General features: G+C 40.0%; 1 protein-coding gene across 5 annotated transcripts in view; it reads left to right on the top strand.

Moving 5' to 3' along the window:
- GABPB2 (GA binding protein transcription factor subunit beta 2) overlaps window positions 1-17,502 on the top strand; it is a 30,696-nt gene extending 13,194 nt beyond the window's left edge. For 3 of the 5 annotated variants that reach the window (XM_036118674.2, XM_036118673.2, XM_036118675.2), the window contains 4 exons: window positions 3,980-4,096; window positions 6,108-6,293; window positions 11,915-12,042; window positions 12,190-17,502. In XM_036118674.2, the coding sequence (XP_035974567.1) occupies window positions 3,980-4,096; window positions 6,108-6,293; window positions 11,915-12,042; window positions 12,190-12,489 (731 nt within the window). In that variant the 3' untranslated portion in view covers window positions 12,490-17,502. The remainder of the gene's footprint in view (window positions 1-3,979; window positions 4,097-6,107; window positions 6,294-11,914; window positions 12,043-12,189) is intronic. The other 2 variants (XM_036118677.2, XM_036118682.2) reach the window with 2 other exon arrangements.
- The last annotated feature ends 1,295 nt before the right edge of the window (window positions 17,503-18,797 follow it).

Below are 18,797 nucleotides of genomic sequence, written 5' to 3'. Positions count from 1 at the left end.
GCAGGTGCATGTGCAAGGTGGGGAGAGGAGGGGCAGAGGGAGAGGGAGAGAGAAAATCCCAAGGAGGCTCCATGCCAAGTGCAGAGCCGGATGTGGGGCTTGATCTCAGCACCCTGAGATCATGACCTGAGCCAAAATCAAGAGTCGGACGCTTAACTGACTAAGCCACCCCTCTTTTTTCCCCCATCATGCAGTAATTTTTTAAAAAATGTTTTTTAAGATTTTACTTATTTATTTGACACAGAGAGAGAGAGAGCCAGAGACCACAAGGAGGGGGAATGGCAGAGGGAGAGGGAGAAGCAGGCTCCCCACTGAGCAGGGAGCCCAACGCGGGGCTGGATCCCAGGCCCCTGGGATCATGACCTGAGCCAGAGGTAGATGCCAAACTAACTGAGCCACTGAGGCGCCCCCATCCAGTAATATTTTTAAGAATTAACTGAAAGTATCCTAGGATTATCATTTTGATGGATATTTTTGATAACAAAATTCATATTATAAAGTTTGCTTTCAATTTTCCATTTGTGACTAAAGATATCACTGATCATCAGTGCTACCATCAAACTGCAGTGGTTCAGAAAGGCAGACTAAATTAAACATTAATCAGGGCAAAAAAGAGTTATGGAGATGAATTTCCTATTTCTGTAGGATCATAAGATGCGCTCCAAAGTCAAATATAAATAGCTTTGTATTGGTTCATAAAGAGTACAGGCTTTGTGGAATCTAATGAATTGAGTTCTAATCTGGGCTCTGACATTTACTACCTGTGTGACCTGGGCAAGTTACTTAGTTTTTCACCAACTCACTGAGATTGCCTAGCCTGCCATAGCACACTCTCCTAAATCCTGGTATGAAGAGTTTATCTAAGCCACATTCTGAATAGGTAGCAAGAGTCATCCCTGATAATGCCATTTTAAAACAACAGCATCCAAGCGCATTTTACTTTATTTGGTGTTGGGTCTTATATTGAGGAGAAGGAAGCAATTAATATTATTTAACAATAAAGTACCTAATTTTCCTAAAATTTGCTGGGATAAGTCTAAAGAGGTAATTTGTATCATCTCTTTTCAGTTTCAACTGTGTATGTCAGAATATTAAACCCAATTTTTCACAAATGTTCTTTTTTCATTTTGCTGTTAAGGGGAAGTTGGGTGAGTCATTATGTCTAAATCAAAGGGAGAACACCCTTAGCTTGGTATCATTATGCGCTAAAAAGTATACAATGCTTTCTTAAGAAGCAGTTTTACCCAGCTATTCTACTTTAACTGAGTGACCTACCTGATGTTTGGCCTACTTGAACTTTAATTATAACAGCCCTGTTGTGTATGTTTGTGTGTGTGTGTGTGTGTGTGTGTGTTTTAACTGTGGTAAAATAATAACAATCTTGTTTTTTGATTGCTAGTGAGTTATTGTCATATATATTCCAACCTACTTGAGGGATCTATATAAAAATATATATAAAAATTGCTTGTTCCTTTTTTGTTTCATTTGTGAGTTCTTATGTCAGTGTTGATATGCTAAGTGATGGGATGATAAGCTAAGTGATGGGAAAAGCATGAATTTAGTAGAAACAGGGAATAGGCTATAGCTGGGTCTTGCTCTGCATGAAGTCATTGGATAGACATAGATTCCTTTCTGGAGGTCAGGCACTGTGTTCCACTCAGACTGTTTGGTTCCCTGAGTATTTTATGAGAAAATTAGAATAAAACAGTTATCATCACTATCTCCACTGTAATCCCCCACTGCCACTATCATCCAGAAGCTGGATTAAGATCATTTGTAGTTGGGGCACCTGGCTGGCTCAGACTGTAGAGCATACAACTTTTGATCCCAGGGTTGTGAGTTCACGCCCCACATTGGGTGTAGAGATTACTAAAAAAATAATAATAAACTTAAAAGAAGATAGTTTGTAGCTATTAGGAGTACTATACAAGTAATCTACTTTTTGAAATTTAAATTTATAAACCAGTTAAATTACCTACATTAATCATATCAGAAAAGAATTCTTTGCTCTTTGGATGGATTTATTATAAGAAGTGTTAAAAAGGAATTTCCTTAAGTATTTTTAAGTATTTTACAGATAACTGGCTTTTTGATAGACAAAAGGCTGGAAAGAATCTTTAAGCATAGTTAGTGGGAAAACAAAAATTGAGAGTACATTGGGGCACCTAGCTGGCTTAGTCAGTAAAGCATGCAACTCTTGATCTTGGGGTTGTAAGTTCAAGCCCCACATAGGGTGTAGAGATTAAAATATAATCTTAAAAATATATCTTAAATATAAAAACCTTAAAAATAAAATCTTAAAAAAAATTAAGGGGCACCTGGGCGGCTCAGTTGGTTAAGGATCCGGCTCCTGGTTTTGGCTCAGGTCATGATCTCATGGATTGTGGGATCAAGCCCCACATCAGGCTCGTGCTCAGTGTGGAATCTGCTTGAGATTCTCTTTCTCCCTCTGTCCTTCACATGCGCACATGCTCTCTCTCAAATAAATAAGTAAATCTTTAAAAAAAATTAAGAGGGGCGCCTGGCTGGCTCAGTCAGTGAAGCGTGCAACTCTCGATATTCGGGTTGTGAGTTTGAGCCCCACATTAGGTGTAGAGCTTACTTAAAAAAATAGAATCTTAAAAAAAATATTAGGAGTATATTTAAAAAGAAGATAAGTGTATCACTCAGAGTCCAGTCCGGAGACAAAACTACATGGTGATTTGTATAATTTTATTATAATATATAATATGTATAATTTCTAAGATACCTAAACATACATGTACAAGTTATAAAAAAATTATTAGTAATAGTAGATTAAGAGGTGAGGAGAACCCTAAAGAATACAGGAATAACCGGGCGCCTGGGTGGCTCAGATGGTTAAGCCTCTGCCTTCGGCTCAGGTCGTGATCCCAGGGTCCTGGGATCAAGTCCCACATCCGGCTCCCTGCTCCAGCGTTGAGCCTGCTTCTCCCTCTGCCTCTGCACCTCCTCCTGCTCATGCTCTCTCTCTCTCTCTCTCTGTATCTCTCTGTCTCAAATGAATAAAAAAAAAAAAAAGAATACAGGAATAACCAATATAGGGAGCAGCCACTACTTCTGTATGACAAAACTTAATTTCATGCTAACTGTCAAGAAATATTGATAGGGTCCAGCTTCAGTGTGACAAGGCAAGGCAAAGAAGAGTGGATTTGGAGCTGAGAGGCAATAAATTCACAACTGGCACAAAAGTATCTTTGAAATTATAATGAAAGACATAGGGAAATGCAATTCATTTTATAAAAGTTAAATTTATGCAAAACTGTCAAGTAATACTTTTGGTTCATAAAGTTAGGCATGCCTGTTGCCAGATACAATGTACTTTCCTCCTGGAACTTAGCTGTAAGAACAGCACACAGATACAAGAAGAAAAGGTTGTGAAAAAGCACATCATGACAAAACTAAAGTAGGTAATTATTTTTAGCATGAATCAGTTGTACTACTCTTTGATGTTCAATAAACTAAATGTCTGGTTTTTAACTGTCCTTGCATTAGAGGTCATTCTGAGTCTTCCCACCTGTCTAGCTGATGGGTAGATGCAGTATGGTTAAGTAAAGCCTGCGGGGTCTCTTCCCTCAGCACCACCTAGTTTAGGGTAAAGCATGCTTTGTGTGCTTACCGCCTGCTGCCAGGGAGAGCTGTACAGCCAGCCTAGGGAGTAGGCGGCACTCTTGGTCTGTTAGCTCCTAATGCTCAGCACTGTCAGTGCCGAAAAAATGAGCAAATGTGGGGAATATAGTGGCTCTATACTAAGCATATTACCTTAATCCACTTTAAAGGAAAACCTTTCTAAACCAAGAGTGTTAACACCATGATCATTGGTTTATAGCAGTTTGTATTGGAGAGGAAGAGGAAGGACATTAGAATGAAAAGCTGAGGTTTTGATTTAATAAAAGCCATTTTTAGTTAATCTCCATTTATTCTGTCTGCCAGACCTCATTTACCTTTTTTACCAAAATAGGTGACCCCCATGCCTCCTCAGCACCACACTTGTCAAATTCCACCACCTCAGTGCTGGCCACCCTTGCAGCTCTTGCTGAGGCATCAGCCCCCTCGTCCAACACCCACAGAGCCGCAGGTGGGTAAGGGATATCTGCTGGGTGAATCGCCATTTCTTCTTTTGTTTTTACATTTCCAGCAGATTTAATTTGCATGAAATATTAAAAAATTACGGTTAATTAGAGACATCTAGGAAAGAGGAATGTAGAGTCATTGAGCATCAGAAAGAAAAATCACTAAGCAATATAATCAGATGGCTGAATAGTATTAGAGAATGGCTCAGTTATTTCTTCGTATTTTTGCGGTTTCAAGTTTGTTTGCCCTGACTCCAGTTGCTTCAGATTGAAATGTTTAGTCTTCTATTAGCAGATTCTTTGGGAAATACTCTATGTTATGTTTTGACTGATGCTATCATAGAATGATTCAAAATAGCAGCTTAGATATGTTGTATTTAAAGCATCAAAATACGTAGGACTGCTATGTCTCTCATTGTCATATTATGTGTACTTCAGGGTGGCTTGCTTTCACTTTTCACTGGAGATGATATTTTGGCATTTCCAATGGAGTTGGGCAGATATATGCTATATAGTGGCCTTCTGATATGCAGAACAAAAAAGGTTCAAGTCACTTAGCCAGAGCTGGTAGCCTGTGGGGAGAAGGCTCAGGGCTTCATATAAGTAGGGGCAGATAGTCATAGGTAGAGCTAAATTGTCATCTAGGAATCTTTCTGGAGCCTTCTGACAGTCTGCTCCATCATAAATGAAAGCAGATTGTTCTGATTTCTTTCTGCCATTGACATTTGGGTGATGAGAACATTCCTCCAATTCTGTTTTTCCGACTGGCAGTAATCATAAAGATCTCTACTCAAACATGTATGAGTGAGCAGCATGGCAGAGGGAAAAGCAATATATTAAACTCGTGCTTGTTATTTTGATTTGCTTTTTGATTTTGGATAAATTACTTAACTTCTCTCGGTCTCGGTCTCTTCACCTCTGGCTGAGGTTGCATGGTTGGATCAGATTATCTTTTGAGGTCTTTTCAGCTATAACATTTAACTCTTCTTTGTTTTTAAGAGATGTGAATGCTCTATTTCCATTAAACCACCTGAATGTGTCTCATGTGGATAGTCCATATCCCACTTAGTACAAAGTTCAACCTGTGACTCTTTAGATAGAGAAATTCTGTAGTGGAATAGTAGGAACTCTTTCCCTAATAATTATTGGGGATATTGACTAACCAAACTGAAAATCTTTTTTTTTAAGTTTTATTTATTTAAGTAATCTCTACACCCAATGTGGGGCTTGAATCACAACCCCATGATCAGGAGTCACATGCTCTTCTGACTGAGCCAGCCAGGCGCCTCCTCCCCCTTTTTTGATTACCAAACTGAAAATTTTGATTCAACATAATATATATAAACTCTTAGAAGGGTACCTGGTTACATTGTAAGTAGTCAGTGTTAGTTGCTGTTAATATTATTGTTTGTCAGATGAGAGAAGCCACTTGCCATTTGTGTCTGCCATTGTGCCATTTGACTTCATCAATGCTTTGTCTACTTGACATGTTATTTTGTTAATTCACTATTAAATACCTCCATTTTCTTATAGAAATAGATCTATTCTGCAATTATTTTTCTAAGCTCCATAGATTTAGTCTTTCAAGATGCTTCTTGAAAAAAGAATTCCAAGATCAAATATGCTGGGGAAGCTCAGCATACCTTATGCCCTATTGGAGGATCACAGTGCTCATTAGTCTGTTGGGGTTTCTAATACTTCTTACAAAACAAACAAACGATTTAAGCATATATAAACTGGCATTTTGAAAGTGTATTTGTGCATAGAACCCATCCGTAGTGAAAGCTGTTAACATTTCAGTGAAGACATTTTAGAAAATACTGTTCTATTGCATTCACTATTTTCTTTTTTCTTCCGACTTAGCATTGTTCACTAGAGCTTGCTTTAGAAACTTAAATCTAACTTCTTTTTTCAAGTTTTCCTGTCCCTGATATAATCAATTTCAAGGAGGCTGAAATTGTTATACTCCTATTTTTTAAAACGCTGAAATTTCAAATTCATTTTTGTCATCTCTAGCTAATTCAGAGGAAATCATAGAGGGAAATTCTGTTGACTCATCAATCCAGCAAGTGGTGGGGAGCGGAGGCCAGAGGGTCATCACCATAGTGACTGATGGAGTCCCTCTGGGTAATATCCAAACTGCAATCCCTACTGGAAGCATTGGCCAGCCATTTATTGTAACTATGCAAGATGGACAGCAAGGTGAGTTATCCCATTCAGAGAAGTGTTTATGAAAAGATATGTTAGAGGGCGCCTGGGTGGCTCAATTGGTTAAGCGACTGCCTTCAGCTCAGGTCATGATCCTGGAATCCCAGGATCGAGTCCCACATCGGGCTCCCTGCTCAGTGGGGAGTCTGCTTCTCCCTCTGACCCTCTCCCCTCTCATGCTCTCTCTCACTCTCTCTCTCTCAAATAAATAAATAAAATCTTAAAAGAAAAGAAAAGATATGTTAGACACTCCATATTCCTCTAAAAATGAGGCATTGAAGTAACTAGTGGGACTAAAAGAATGACAGATGCCAGATTGGCTCCAAGAAAAAAAGAAACGGATACTAGGCTGGCAAAGCCTAATTTCCCTAATATATTTAAATTTGTGAGTAAAAGCCAAAAGTCTGGTAGAAAAAAGAGGAAATTGTATGAACCAGTAGTTTACAGAAAATACTGATGGATCTTAAAAATATGGAAATATATTCAACCTACTTCATACATAGCAAGAGAAATGCAAGTCAGTTCTGCACTGAGATACCATTATAACACTGTGTTGTCAAAGGTGTGGGGAAATAGGCACTCATAAATCACTGGCTGGCTCAGTCAGTAGAGCTTGTGATTCTTGATCTCAGAGTTGTAAGTTCCAGCCCCACGTTGGGCGTAGAGAATATTTAAAAATAAAATCTAAAAAAAAAAAAAATCACTGCTGAGAGTGTAAATTCATGTATCCTCTAAAGAACTGATTGCAATATCTATCAGTATTTTTTTTAAGATTTTATTTATGAGAGAGAGAGAGCACGTGCTCTCAAGCAGGGAGGAGGGGCAGAGGAAGAAGCAGGCTCCCCAGTGAGCAGGGAAACTAATGTAACATTGTGGATCAACTATACTCCAATAAAAAGTGAAAAATAAAAAGAACCTAAGTATATGTCAGTAGGGCACTTGGATAAAGAAATGGTACACCCACACATTGGAATACTACACAGCTATTGGAACCAATGAGGAAATGCCTTATATACTGGCATGGTCTCCTCCCCAAACCATAGTGTTAAGTGATAAGAGTAAGATGCAGAACAGTGTGTAGAATATGCTACATTTGTTTTTTTTTTTTTAAAGATTTTATTTATTTATTTGACAGAGAGACACAGGGAGAGAGGGAACACAAGCAGAGGGAGCAGGAGAGGGAGAAGCAGGCTTACCACAGAGCAGGGAGCCCGATGCGGGGCTCGATCCCAGGACCCTGGATCATGACCTGAGCCAAAGGTAGACGCTTAACGACTGACCCACCCAGGCGCCCCTACATTTGTATTTTTTTTTTTTTTTAAGATTTTATTTATTTATTTGACAGAGAGAGACACAGCGAGAGAGGGAACACAAGCAGGGGGAGTGGGAGAGGGAGAAGCAGGCTTCCCGCCGAGCAGGGAGCCCGATGTGGGGCTCGATCTCAGGACCCTGGGATCATGACCTGAGCCGAAGGCAGACGCTTAACGACTGAGCCACCCAGGCGCCCCTACATTTGTATTTTTTAAAAAGGGGGAAATATATGTATATTTGCTAGTATAGTCATGGACTTAAACCATCTCTGAAGGAACATTCAAGAATAACATTGATAACATTGGTTGCCTCCTTGCTTGTGCTCTCTCTCTCTGTCAAATAAATAAATGAAATCTTTTTTAAAAAAGTGTGGGGGGCGCCTGGGTGGCTTAGTCAGCTAAGTGTCTGCCTTCGGCTCAGGTCATGATCCCAGGGTCCTGGGATCAAGTCCCACATCAGGCTCCCTGCTCAGTGGGAAGCCTCCTTCTCCCTCTCCCGCTCCCTCTGCTTGTGCTCTCTCTCTCTGTCTCTATAAAATAAATAAATAAAATCTTTAAAAAAAAAACAAAAAACAACATTGGTTGCCTCTTGAGAAGGCACCTGGGTAGCTGGGGATGGATGGGAGACTTTTCACTACATATGCTTTTATAATTTTTAATATATTTTTAAAGATTTTATTTATTTATTTGAGAGAGAGACATAGAGCATGAGCAGGGGGAGGAGGCAGAGGGAAAGGGAGAAGCAGACCCCCCTCTGAGCAGGGAGCCTGACTCGGGGCTTTATTCTGGGACCATAAGATCATGATCTGAGCCGAAGGCAGACGCTTAACTGACTGAGCCACTCAGGTGCCCCATAACTTCTAATTTTTGAACCACATGAATGTATTACTTATTCAAGAAATATATCAGTAATTTTTTTTTTTTAAGAGAAACTAATCATTACAACCTCATTCCTTAAAAATATTGGAGTTTGGGGGAGTTGGGTGGCTCAGTTGGTTAAGTGACTCTTGATTTTGGCTCAGGTCATGATCTTAGGTTGGTGAGATTGAGCCCCTCCTTGAGCTCCATGCTGGGCATGGAGCCTGCTTAAGTTTCTCTCTCCTGCTCCCTCTGCCCCCCTCCTACTTTGCTTGCACTCTCTTTCTCTCTGTCTAAAAAATATATATATATATATATATATTGGAGTTTGAAAGAGGAGGGTTGGTTTATTGCATTTGAATCACCAAAATTTTGACTTGGCCTAAATAATGATGGGGATTTTATAATTTTCAAACTATTTAAATTGGTGGATCTTTGTAGCATAGAAAGAAAAAGTAGGCATTAAACCTGTATAATTGGGGCACCTGGGTGGCTCAGTCTATTAAGCTTCTGCCTTCGGCTCAGGTCATGATCCCAGGGTCCTGGGATTGAGCCCCATATTGAGCTCCCTACTCAGTGGGGAGCCTGCTTCTTACCCTCTCCAACTCTCCCTGCTCATGGTCTTGTGCTCTCGCTCTCTCTCTCTCTGTCAAATAAATAAAACATTAAAAAAAAAAAAAAAACCTATATAATCCAAGTTTTGGTATCATGAAATCTTACTAGTTTTATTTGGAAATATACTATTGATGTTTTTGTGAATATGGTTTAAAGTTTTGGGGCTTCATTGGGTAGGTGAGAAACTCTGTTAATAATGGAGTTAAATAAATGAGAATGGAGTTGTTTTGAGGGGAAAAATATTTGAGGTTTTACACTACTTTTTAGAAATGTATTTAACCAGGCACAAAGAAGGAAAGCTGAGATTTTGTGAATTATCTGCAGGAAGTTTTAAAATCCCGACTAAACTGCCTTTTCCATTTAGCAGGTATCTAAGCTGTTTTCTATTGCCATCAATTGATGAGTACCCAAGGAATACAAGCTAATTTTTAAATCAACCAAACCAAATAACTATATAAATTTTCTGTTTTAAACAAAAATCATGATGTACCCTAAAACCTAAATAGAATTTTAAACTTTTTTATTTTGTGGTCATTATAGCTACGTGTATAGTTTGTTTTTTTAAGTAGGCTCCATGTCCAGCGTGGAGCCTAGTGCAGGGCTTGAACTTACGACCTGAGATCAAGACCTGAGCTGAGATTAAGAGTCAGACACTTAACTGACTGAGCCACCCAGGTGCCCCAGTGTGTACAGTTGTGAGAAATAATACAGAGAGATCCAGTGTACCTATCACCCAGTTTCCCCCATTGGTAACATTTTGCAGTAATACAATATCACAGACAGGAAATTGACATTGATACAATTCACCAACCTTATTGAGATTTTTCCAGTTTTATATGCATTCATTTATGTGTTTGTGTGTGCACTTAGTTCTATGCAGTGTAATACAAGTGTAGATTTGTGTGAGCACCACCACAGTCAAGACAAAGAACAGTTCCAGGGCACCTGGGTGGCTCAATTGGTTAAGTATCCAACTCTTGGATTCGGCTCAAGTTATGATATTAAGGATGGTGAAATCAAGCCCCATGTGGGCTCCATAGAGTGTGGAGTCTGCTTGAGATTCTCTCCCTCTCTGGTGCACTTGCCTCCCCGCCTACCCCCTGCTCGCACGTGCTCATGCTCTCTGTCGCTCACTCTCTCTCTAAAAAAAGAGAGAGAACAGTTCCATCACAAGGATCCCTTATGCCACTTTTATATCCACAGCTACCTCCTTTCCCACCCCATTCCTGACCCCTGGCAACCACTAACTCATTTGTTTTCTACCTCTATACTTTTGTCATTTCAAGAATATTATATAAATGGAATCATGTAATATGGAACCTTTTGAGATTGGCTTTTCTTCTCTTGCATAATTCCCTTAAAATCTATCTGAGTTTTTGTTTTTATCAATAGTTCATTCCTTTTTATTGCTGAATAGTATCCATAGTATGGATTACCACAGTTTGTTTAACCATTCCTTGAAGGACATTTAAGTTGTTTCTCGTTTTTGGCTATCTATGAATAAAGCTGTTATGACCAATAGTGTACATGTTTTATGGGAACATAAATTTTCAGTTCTCTGGGATAAATGCCCCAAGGTGCAATTGCTGGGTTGCATGCTAAGTACATGTTTAGTTTTGTAAACATGTCTAATTTTGTAAATAGTCTGGCAGAGCACCTGCCAAACTATTTCCTAGAGTGACTGTACCATTTTACATTCCCACTAGCAATTTATGAATAATCCAGTTTTGCCACATCCATGTCAGCATCTGGTGTTACCACTATTTTTTTTTAATTTTAGCCATTCTGATAGATGTGCAGTGCATTGATGTGTTTGTTGACCCTTTTCTTATTTGTCTACAAAAGAGAAATAATTAAATTGGATATAGTGAATGGCAAACTGCTTTCATGGGAAGTTTCTCAAAAATCTTATGTAAAGTGCTCGCTTCGGCAGCACATATACTAAAAAAATAATCTTATGTAAAGACATTAGGCCTTCATTAGACAAGTTACCCCCAAGGAATTTTAAGCTTATTGGTCATAGCTTTTAACCTAGAGTTAGATTTCTTTATTTTAGAGAGAGAAAGAGAGAGTGAACGTGTGTGCAAGTGGGGGTGGGGGTGGGCAGAGGGAGAGGGAGAAACTTAAGCAACCTCCACCCTTAGTGCGGAACCCAGTGCAGGGCTGGATCTCACCACCCTGAGATCATGACCTGAGCTGAAATCAAGAGTTGGATGCTTAACCAACTGCGCTACCCAGGTGCCCCTAGAGTTAGACATCTTTTTTTTTTTTTTTAAAGATTTTATTTATTTGAGAGAGTGAGAGAGCACAAGCAGGGGGAGTGGCAGAGAGAGAGGGAGAAGCAGACTCCCCGCTGAGCAGGGAGCCCAATATGGGGCTCAATCCTAGGACCCTGGGATCATGACCTGAGCCAAAGGCAGACACTTAACCGACTAAGCCACCCAGGTGCCCCCCAAGTTAGTCATTTGTATATAAGAACCTCAGACCTGGGTGTTAACTGCATGGCTTCCAAATCTGATACTCTAATCTTTTCTGTTTCTCTCTGTAGGGCCATGCTTTACCTGTTGATTCTAAAATCCAAAGAGATTATGAATAATAAGATTTCAGCTAATGTATTTCAATTTATTTTGTAATTTAAAGTAAGCAGGGGTACCTGGCTGGCTCAGTCGGTAGAGCTTGCGATTCTTGATCTGGGAGTTGTAAGTTCTAGCTCCACATTGGGTGTAGAGGTTACATAAAAATAAAATCTAAAAAAAAAAATAATAAAGCAGACAAAACCTCTTTGTTTTACTATGTATTCATCACCTCCAATTGGTGTCCTTTGGCTTGTAGTTCTAACTGTACCTGCTGGTCAGGTTGCAGAGGAAACTGTAATTGAAGAAGAGGAAGAAGCAGAGAAGTTGCCTCTGACTAAAAAACCAAGAATAGAAGAGATGACAAACAGTGTGGAGGAGAGCAAGGTAATGTTTTTAGAGCAGTAGAGAGAAGAGAAAGAATCAAAAGCCAAAACTTTTAAGGCCTGAACCCTTCTTTCTGTTTTTGTCTGCTCTCTGGATAATCTGGGATCAGGAATTCTTACCTGGTGGTGACATGGTTTACCTTTACAGGAGGGCACTGAAAGAGAGCTGCTCCAGCAGCAGCTCCAGGAGGCCAATCGAAGAGCTCAGGAATACCGACACCAGCTCCTAAAGAAAGAACAGGAGGCAGAACAGTACCGCCTCAAGCTAGAGGCCATGGCCCGACAACAGCCCAATGGAGTTGATTTCACCATGGTTGAAGAGGTGGCAGAGGTAGATGCTGTAGTAGTTACAGAGGGGGAGATGGAAGAGAGAGACACGGATGTGACTGGGGCAGGAGGGACCATGGAGCCTCATCCTGGAGTTTCCTTGGAAACTGTTTCATCTTAATGTGCAAGGGCCACAACTTGTACTGTGTCCATCTTTTTCCTCTTTTTAAAAGAAAATACAGAGGACAGACATTGTATAAAAATTAAGAATGTCCTTAAGAAGAAAACTATAGCAGGGTACAGTGCTTGGGCTCAGGAAGGCTTGCTATGCAACTGGAAAATTCAAAGCCAAATTTAGGGAATACTTCTTTTGAGGGACCAAAAGAACAAGGACCAAATTTCTTAGCTCACATCATTGCTTTAAGCTTAGAGGTAAGAGAATGCTGGATATTGTGGGTTGATTGTGTTTTAAATAACTGACTTTGTATCAGAAGATTTTAAGATAACATTCCTAGTAGAGACACACAGAGCCTTTAATAAGTGTACCGTCAAGTGACCTTAAAATTTGCCTTAGATTTATGACGTGTACCTGGTAGAGAAGAAAACTAACTGGGAGGTGGATTAGAAGCAAGCTTTTGGGAAGAGAAAGAAATATATTCCACTTCCAAAGGAGCAGGCATTCCCCTCTATCCTGAATTAATTTCACTGAAAAGAAATTGGTAGTTGCCTAACTCTGCATCCATTATGTGTCCACAATTCAGATGCCAGTTTAAGAAACTGAAGTGGAATATTTAAAAACTGGAAAGGAAAGAAAACTTGTTTATGTGGGAGAAGTGTATGTAAATCCAAAATCCTCCAGGCTGTGCTTCCACAATGCTGGAAAGTGGCCAGAGAGAGGCTTGTGAGGTTATGAAACAATCTGGTCTCGAGATACAAACTTTGCTCTGGCTGGATTTTATAAAATTGAAATCAGGAGGATAGTCTGTTGCTAGAACAACTTGCTTCCAAACATTTATTTCTATAATATCAAGCTTTAATAACAACTTTTAAATTTTATAAAATTTTGTTGAGTTTTCTAAGTGTGCCTTTCTATGGAGCTCACAGGGTATCCTCTTCATTGCAAAAAAAGAAGTCGGGGGAGGGGTGAGTGCTGAGGGTGTTGGTGGAGTTTTGTTTCCATTTGACTTGGGATGAGCAAATGGTTCTGTTTCCTTAAGGTTGGGTTTTGTGCAGAGCTTTTGTGCCTTATAGGTGCTCAGTGTGTGTTGGCAAAGGGAGTGAAAAACTAGAAGTGCCATAAAGTAAGGAACCAAAAATTCTGGCTCAGTGACTTCATCTGCCTGACTTCCTTCCCTACCACTATGCCTGCTCCCTTTGCCTAGACACTTCTGGAAAGTGTTTTGTTGCTGGGTTTTCTCTGTGCGCCAGTTTGGAGTTTTTTTAAAAGAAAGGGGATATGGATGGAGAGAGAGAGGTTGTGGAGAGGTTACATTACAGAAGTTACTGTCTTTGAAATTGGGCCCCCATCTTTCTAGACCTGCTTGCTTGCTTTATTGTAAATTAGAATAAGAAACCAGAGGATGTGCCAAGTAAACATTTGAATGACTGTTTAGAATACGGTTTTCTTAATTAGCGATCATGGGGAAAACATACATTTTTAATTTGGAATAAAACTTGACAGTTAACATGGTTCTATTTACCTTGATTAGTGAAGTAATTTGCTGCAGTTTTCCAGAGGTGCAGAATCATGTGGAGCTCAAAATAGACCTAAAATAACTCGCCAAACCAAATTTGACAAACAGAATTGGTTATTAGAGGCTTACAAGCAAAAATACCAGTTTGAAATTAATCTTGGCTATTGGCCATCTTAACTAGGTTTTCTCCATAGACTTGAGAGATTACTCTTGGTTTTGGGGGATGACGAGAAGCCTAGGTAAGGACTAGGGTGAAATTGTGCCATCTGCTGTCAAGTTGTCCCTTTTTCAGCTTGCAATGTTTTTCTTTTTTCTGAGTCCCTTTGTGAACCAGGTGCTAACACTAAGCTGCTATTGTGTGCCATTTCAGAGCCTTAGCTTAACTATAGAGATAGAGGGACCAAGTGTCATTGTAGATATGTTTGGTTTATGTTCTTTGTGTATATATTGACTTTAATTCCTTGTTTTTCCCCCCTTGCCTGTTAAGGGGGTGGAGGTTAACTCTGCAGAGGATATCCAGGCCCAGCCACCTCTCTCTCTGGGGGAGCTTCTGACTAGGGGCAGGAGTTGCCATCCAGCACTCCCTGCTGAGCAGACAGAGTCCCTACTGTTTTGGGGAACTGTTCAGAAATTATTATTATTCTCTTTCTGTAGGAGGCTGTCATTCTCACCTAGAAAAATCTCTAATACAGTCCAAGTCATTTTTGATGATGGGGTCTCTGAGATAGGGAGTTGGGTTAGGGAAAGAGAAAAGAGAAATGTCTGGAAAGGGAAGAGTAGCAAAAAGGTATTTGTTGTTATTTACTTGAAATACCTTTTAGCATCCCAGAGAAGGGAAATAGGATTTGATCCCCAGTTGTTTTTTTATTTTTTAAAAATTTTTTTATTTTTTTATTTTTTGACAGAGAGAGACAGCGAGAGAGGGAACACAAGCAGGGGCAGTAGGAGAGGGAGAAGCAGGCTTCCCGCGGAGCAGGGAGCCCGATGCGGGGCTCGATCCCAGGACACTGGGATCGTGACCCGAGCCGAAGGCAGACGCCTAACAACTAAGCCACCCGGGCGCCCCTGATCCCCAGTTGTATTGCCATGGAGAAAATGGCAGGTCAGGATTCCTTGAAGTAGTCAGAAATATTAAATGCATTAATGGCAATACCATTTTATGATTTTGCATCTTTCAGGATCAGCAGTGGAAGTTGGGAAAATGTTGCTAGATCTTCTGGGTTGATGGATCCCAACTGGTTTATTGGCGAGATTGGATTACAGAGAATCAAATAACAGACAGGTGGTTCAGAATTGGTACTTAAGCAGGAGAAACCTGGAACCTAGGATGATTGCCTACTTTAAAATAAAGCTGCTTTAACAATATCAGTATTAATTTATGAATTTTAGGTCCTACATTTGCCTTTTGGTCTTAAGCCTTCCCCGAAAAAAGAGAAAGAAAGAAGTCCTAATATTTCTGTTCTTGTTCTTAGCTTCAGGGAAATTACTTATAAATATAAAATGTACAGTTCCCTTCCTATCACTACCTCTATGGGATCTTTTAATTGTAATGGCAGAGTTGAGGTTTTTTAATGGAGATATGGGAGAACTTGACTTTAGGTTTTCTGTTTTGAACTCAGTGCCTTAAAAGATGTTCTTTTTCTCTGTCAGATCCATGTGTATTTTTGGCTTTGGCTTTCCCCCTTCTTCAGCCTTACCATTGCATTATTAAAATTTTTGTGTCTGCTCAGTAATGTTAGAAATCTATGGCATACAAAAGTACTTTCTTTCTTTATATTGATGTAAAAGAAATGAATTTACCAGAAGGCTCTACAGTCAAAGTTAGGTATTGCATGACCAGGGCACTTCTAATACCCATTTGCTGGGTGCACATTGGTGTGTACATTTATAAATAACATACGGATTTTCCCACTTTTTGTTTATGTAAGGTTCAGCTCTAAAGTACCTGGTATTGCTTCTCGGCCTTTTCACTAAGATCAAGTGTAGTAAAGTACCTGGCATAACCTGGAAATCTTTTCATTTCATTAAACACGTTAAAGAGGGCTTCTGTGGCTTCACTAAAGGGGCTGAGGAAGAAAAAGCTTTACTTTGGCCCTTCTCTGAGAGGTGTGCTCTAACTGGTGTAAACCCCAGGGAGAACCAGTATGTGGCTTTACAGAGATTTGTTTAGCATGTGGTGTGATGACACCATGGGAGCTAAACGGTTCAGAGCAGTGTCAGGGGTGAAGCCGGAGCTGCCTTTCTCAGAGCAAGCCTCCTTTGCACTCCTCTGGCAGCGGTTTTCTCTTACACCTCAGAACAGGAAAGAAACCTTAGATAAAGGGGTCACGGCACAAGGAGCAGGCATTCTGTACATCTGCTTTCCCAGGTTAGAAATCTCATCTTTTTGAGAAATGATCGTTTTGAGAAAGTGTGTGGCTCTCTGCTAACAAACATCATTATGGACCTCCAGAGCTAGAAAATTTCAGGCATATAGTGAACTCTTCCCAAAAGTTGGGTATTGCGTAGAAATCGGTTTTTATCCACATTTACTGGAGAATGGCCTCCTTGTGCAGATGTCTCTGTATGGCCAGAAAAGGAGCTTTAGAATGGAGTATGTGAGCACCACCTATATGCTGTTCTGGGCTCGTACCTATCTCCGTTTTATGTGATGAATATTTTCGGAGTTGTACTCTGTTTCCTATGCCAATTATTTAATAAGAGAGCAGGAGTAAGAAGGATGAATTTGAATTAAGTAGCTTTGAGCCTCTGTTGCTGCCTTTTTTTTTTTTTTGGAGCCTCTCTAGGATTAGTGGGTGGGGTGACATTCCTAGACTCTACAGTAGCAATTTGGCTGGTTACTGGCAGGAAATTGTGATTCCCTATCTCTCCCCCCCCCCCCTTTCCCCTCTAAACTACTTCTGCTTCTGTGACCCCATTGTTTTTATCTCATTGAGTCTTTCCCAGGCACTAGAACTTAATTAGTTGGTCATTTCTAATCTATGGGCCTTGTCTTTCCTCTTTCCACTCCCCTCCTTCCCTATTACATGCATTTTCTGTTTATTCTGAAGTGGTTTGTTTCTGAGAATTAATCTAGGTCATACCCTATATCCTGTGCTTCCTAGTTGGTTTCAGGCATCTTGCTTGACCAACAATAATGACTGCAGCTCCCTTCTCTGGCTTTGTCCTGTGGCCTGTCCTCCTGACAAGGCCATTTATGTTGGAGGAGGAAAGAAAGAGGGTGGGGGGGGGTCCCTAGATTCTTCTCAGAATGTCCTCAGTTTTTCAGGTTTTCTGACAGCTTTATGTACAGTGTGTTTTAGGAAAACTTAAATATACTTCTCTTTTTTTATTTAGGATTTTAATAGGATTTGATTTTGATGAGGAAGGGTGTGTGTATGTGTGTGTGGGTGATCATTTGTGTGTATATACACTTATACAGATCTATATTATATATATAATTTTTGTACTATCATTTAAAATAAAGATGTTTCTTAATAAAATGTCAAAGTCTTACCATTTCAGAGTGTCATTGAAAATTTTTTCCATCTCCTGGGCAAAAATTGTACCTAGTCCCTGATCACAGATAAATCTCAATAGGAAGTTTTCTCTGTCTAGCTGAGCTAATGAGGGTGGAGCAGGGGGAGGGTGTGTTTGTGTGTGAGGGGTCTTCTTTCCCCTGTTGTGGTCTCTTCTAACCTATTCACACCCTCTGCATTTTCCTTACCCTAGCTCCTACTGGTTATTTGAAATAGGCAGAGCAAGTGGAGGTAAGGACTGAAGTGAGAATGGAGAGAGCTTTAGACTGGTTTGTTGGATTTACATCTTCCTCCCTTCTGTCATCCCCCACTCCCTTCCCAAAAGCAAACAACCAGGAGAAGAGCCCAGTAGCTGAAGGAAATGACTCTGTGCCTTGTGCGGGAGTAAAATCAATGCTAAGAAAGGTTTGGCGGGGAAAGGATGGGCCATCAGGTTCAGGGAGGCTTGGAAATAGATTTGCTCTGCTGGCTCCTCAGCTATTCTTAGTTAATAAGGTGCTTGTTGCTATCTCAGTCCAATTCAGCATGCATTTATTAAGTAAATACGAGTAGCAGTGTGGTTGTAGCACAAACCCCACTGATATCCAGGGCTGAAGAGACTCATCTGGCTGACTAGATGGGGTCCTCATCCAGGGTATAGTGTTCTCAAAAGCTGCTCCATTGGCAATAAGGATGCCTTTCTTCAATAAAGGAGGGGAATACCAAAGTCAAAGACATATAAGCATCTGTGTTCAACAACTAGAATCTCCAAGTCAGTATTTAGGAAATTGAACATTCACCATGTACTAGGCTACATATAGATAATTGCTTTTTGGTAAATACATATAGTCAAAAAATCCGGTATACATATTAATTAATAAGGTACAACTGGCAGAGTACCTAATAAATGCGTATACAGTCTTTGTTCTGCTGAGAGGAAAAGAGCAGGCAAAGAAAACAGAACAAGAGCAGGGACTTGAGGAGGCTTGAGAAACAAAGAACTAAAAGTCTTATTGAATTAAAATCCTAGTGAGAGAAATCATCAGGAATGTGGGAAAGTTGGAAGGGAATTGGGGAGATAGGAACCTAGAGTTCTCTGAAGGGTAATATTCTTAAAGGATGGGAAAGAAACATGAATGAAGGCAACTTTCCCAAGATTTCCTCTGTGAAAATGAGCGCTTTACTCCAAGATAAGTAGGTAGAAAATACAAGAGAAGGTTGAAGTGGGAGCAACTTCGTGATAACCACACACCTGTGTAGGGTTTGTGCAAGATACCTGATAGGTAATAGAGTAAGTT

This window comes from Halichoerus grypus, chromosome 5 (assembly GCF_964656455.1).
Source record: "Halichoerus grypus chromosome 5, mHalGry1.hap1.1, whole genome shotgun sequence".
In the NCBI taxonomy this organism is placed as follows: Eukaryota; Metazoa; Chordata; class Mammalia; order Carnivora; family Phocidae; genus Halichoerus; species Halichoerus grypus.
This window is presented reverse-complemented; position numbering and strand designations above follow the sequence as displayed.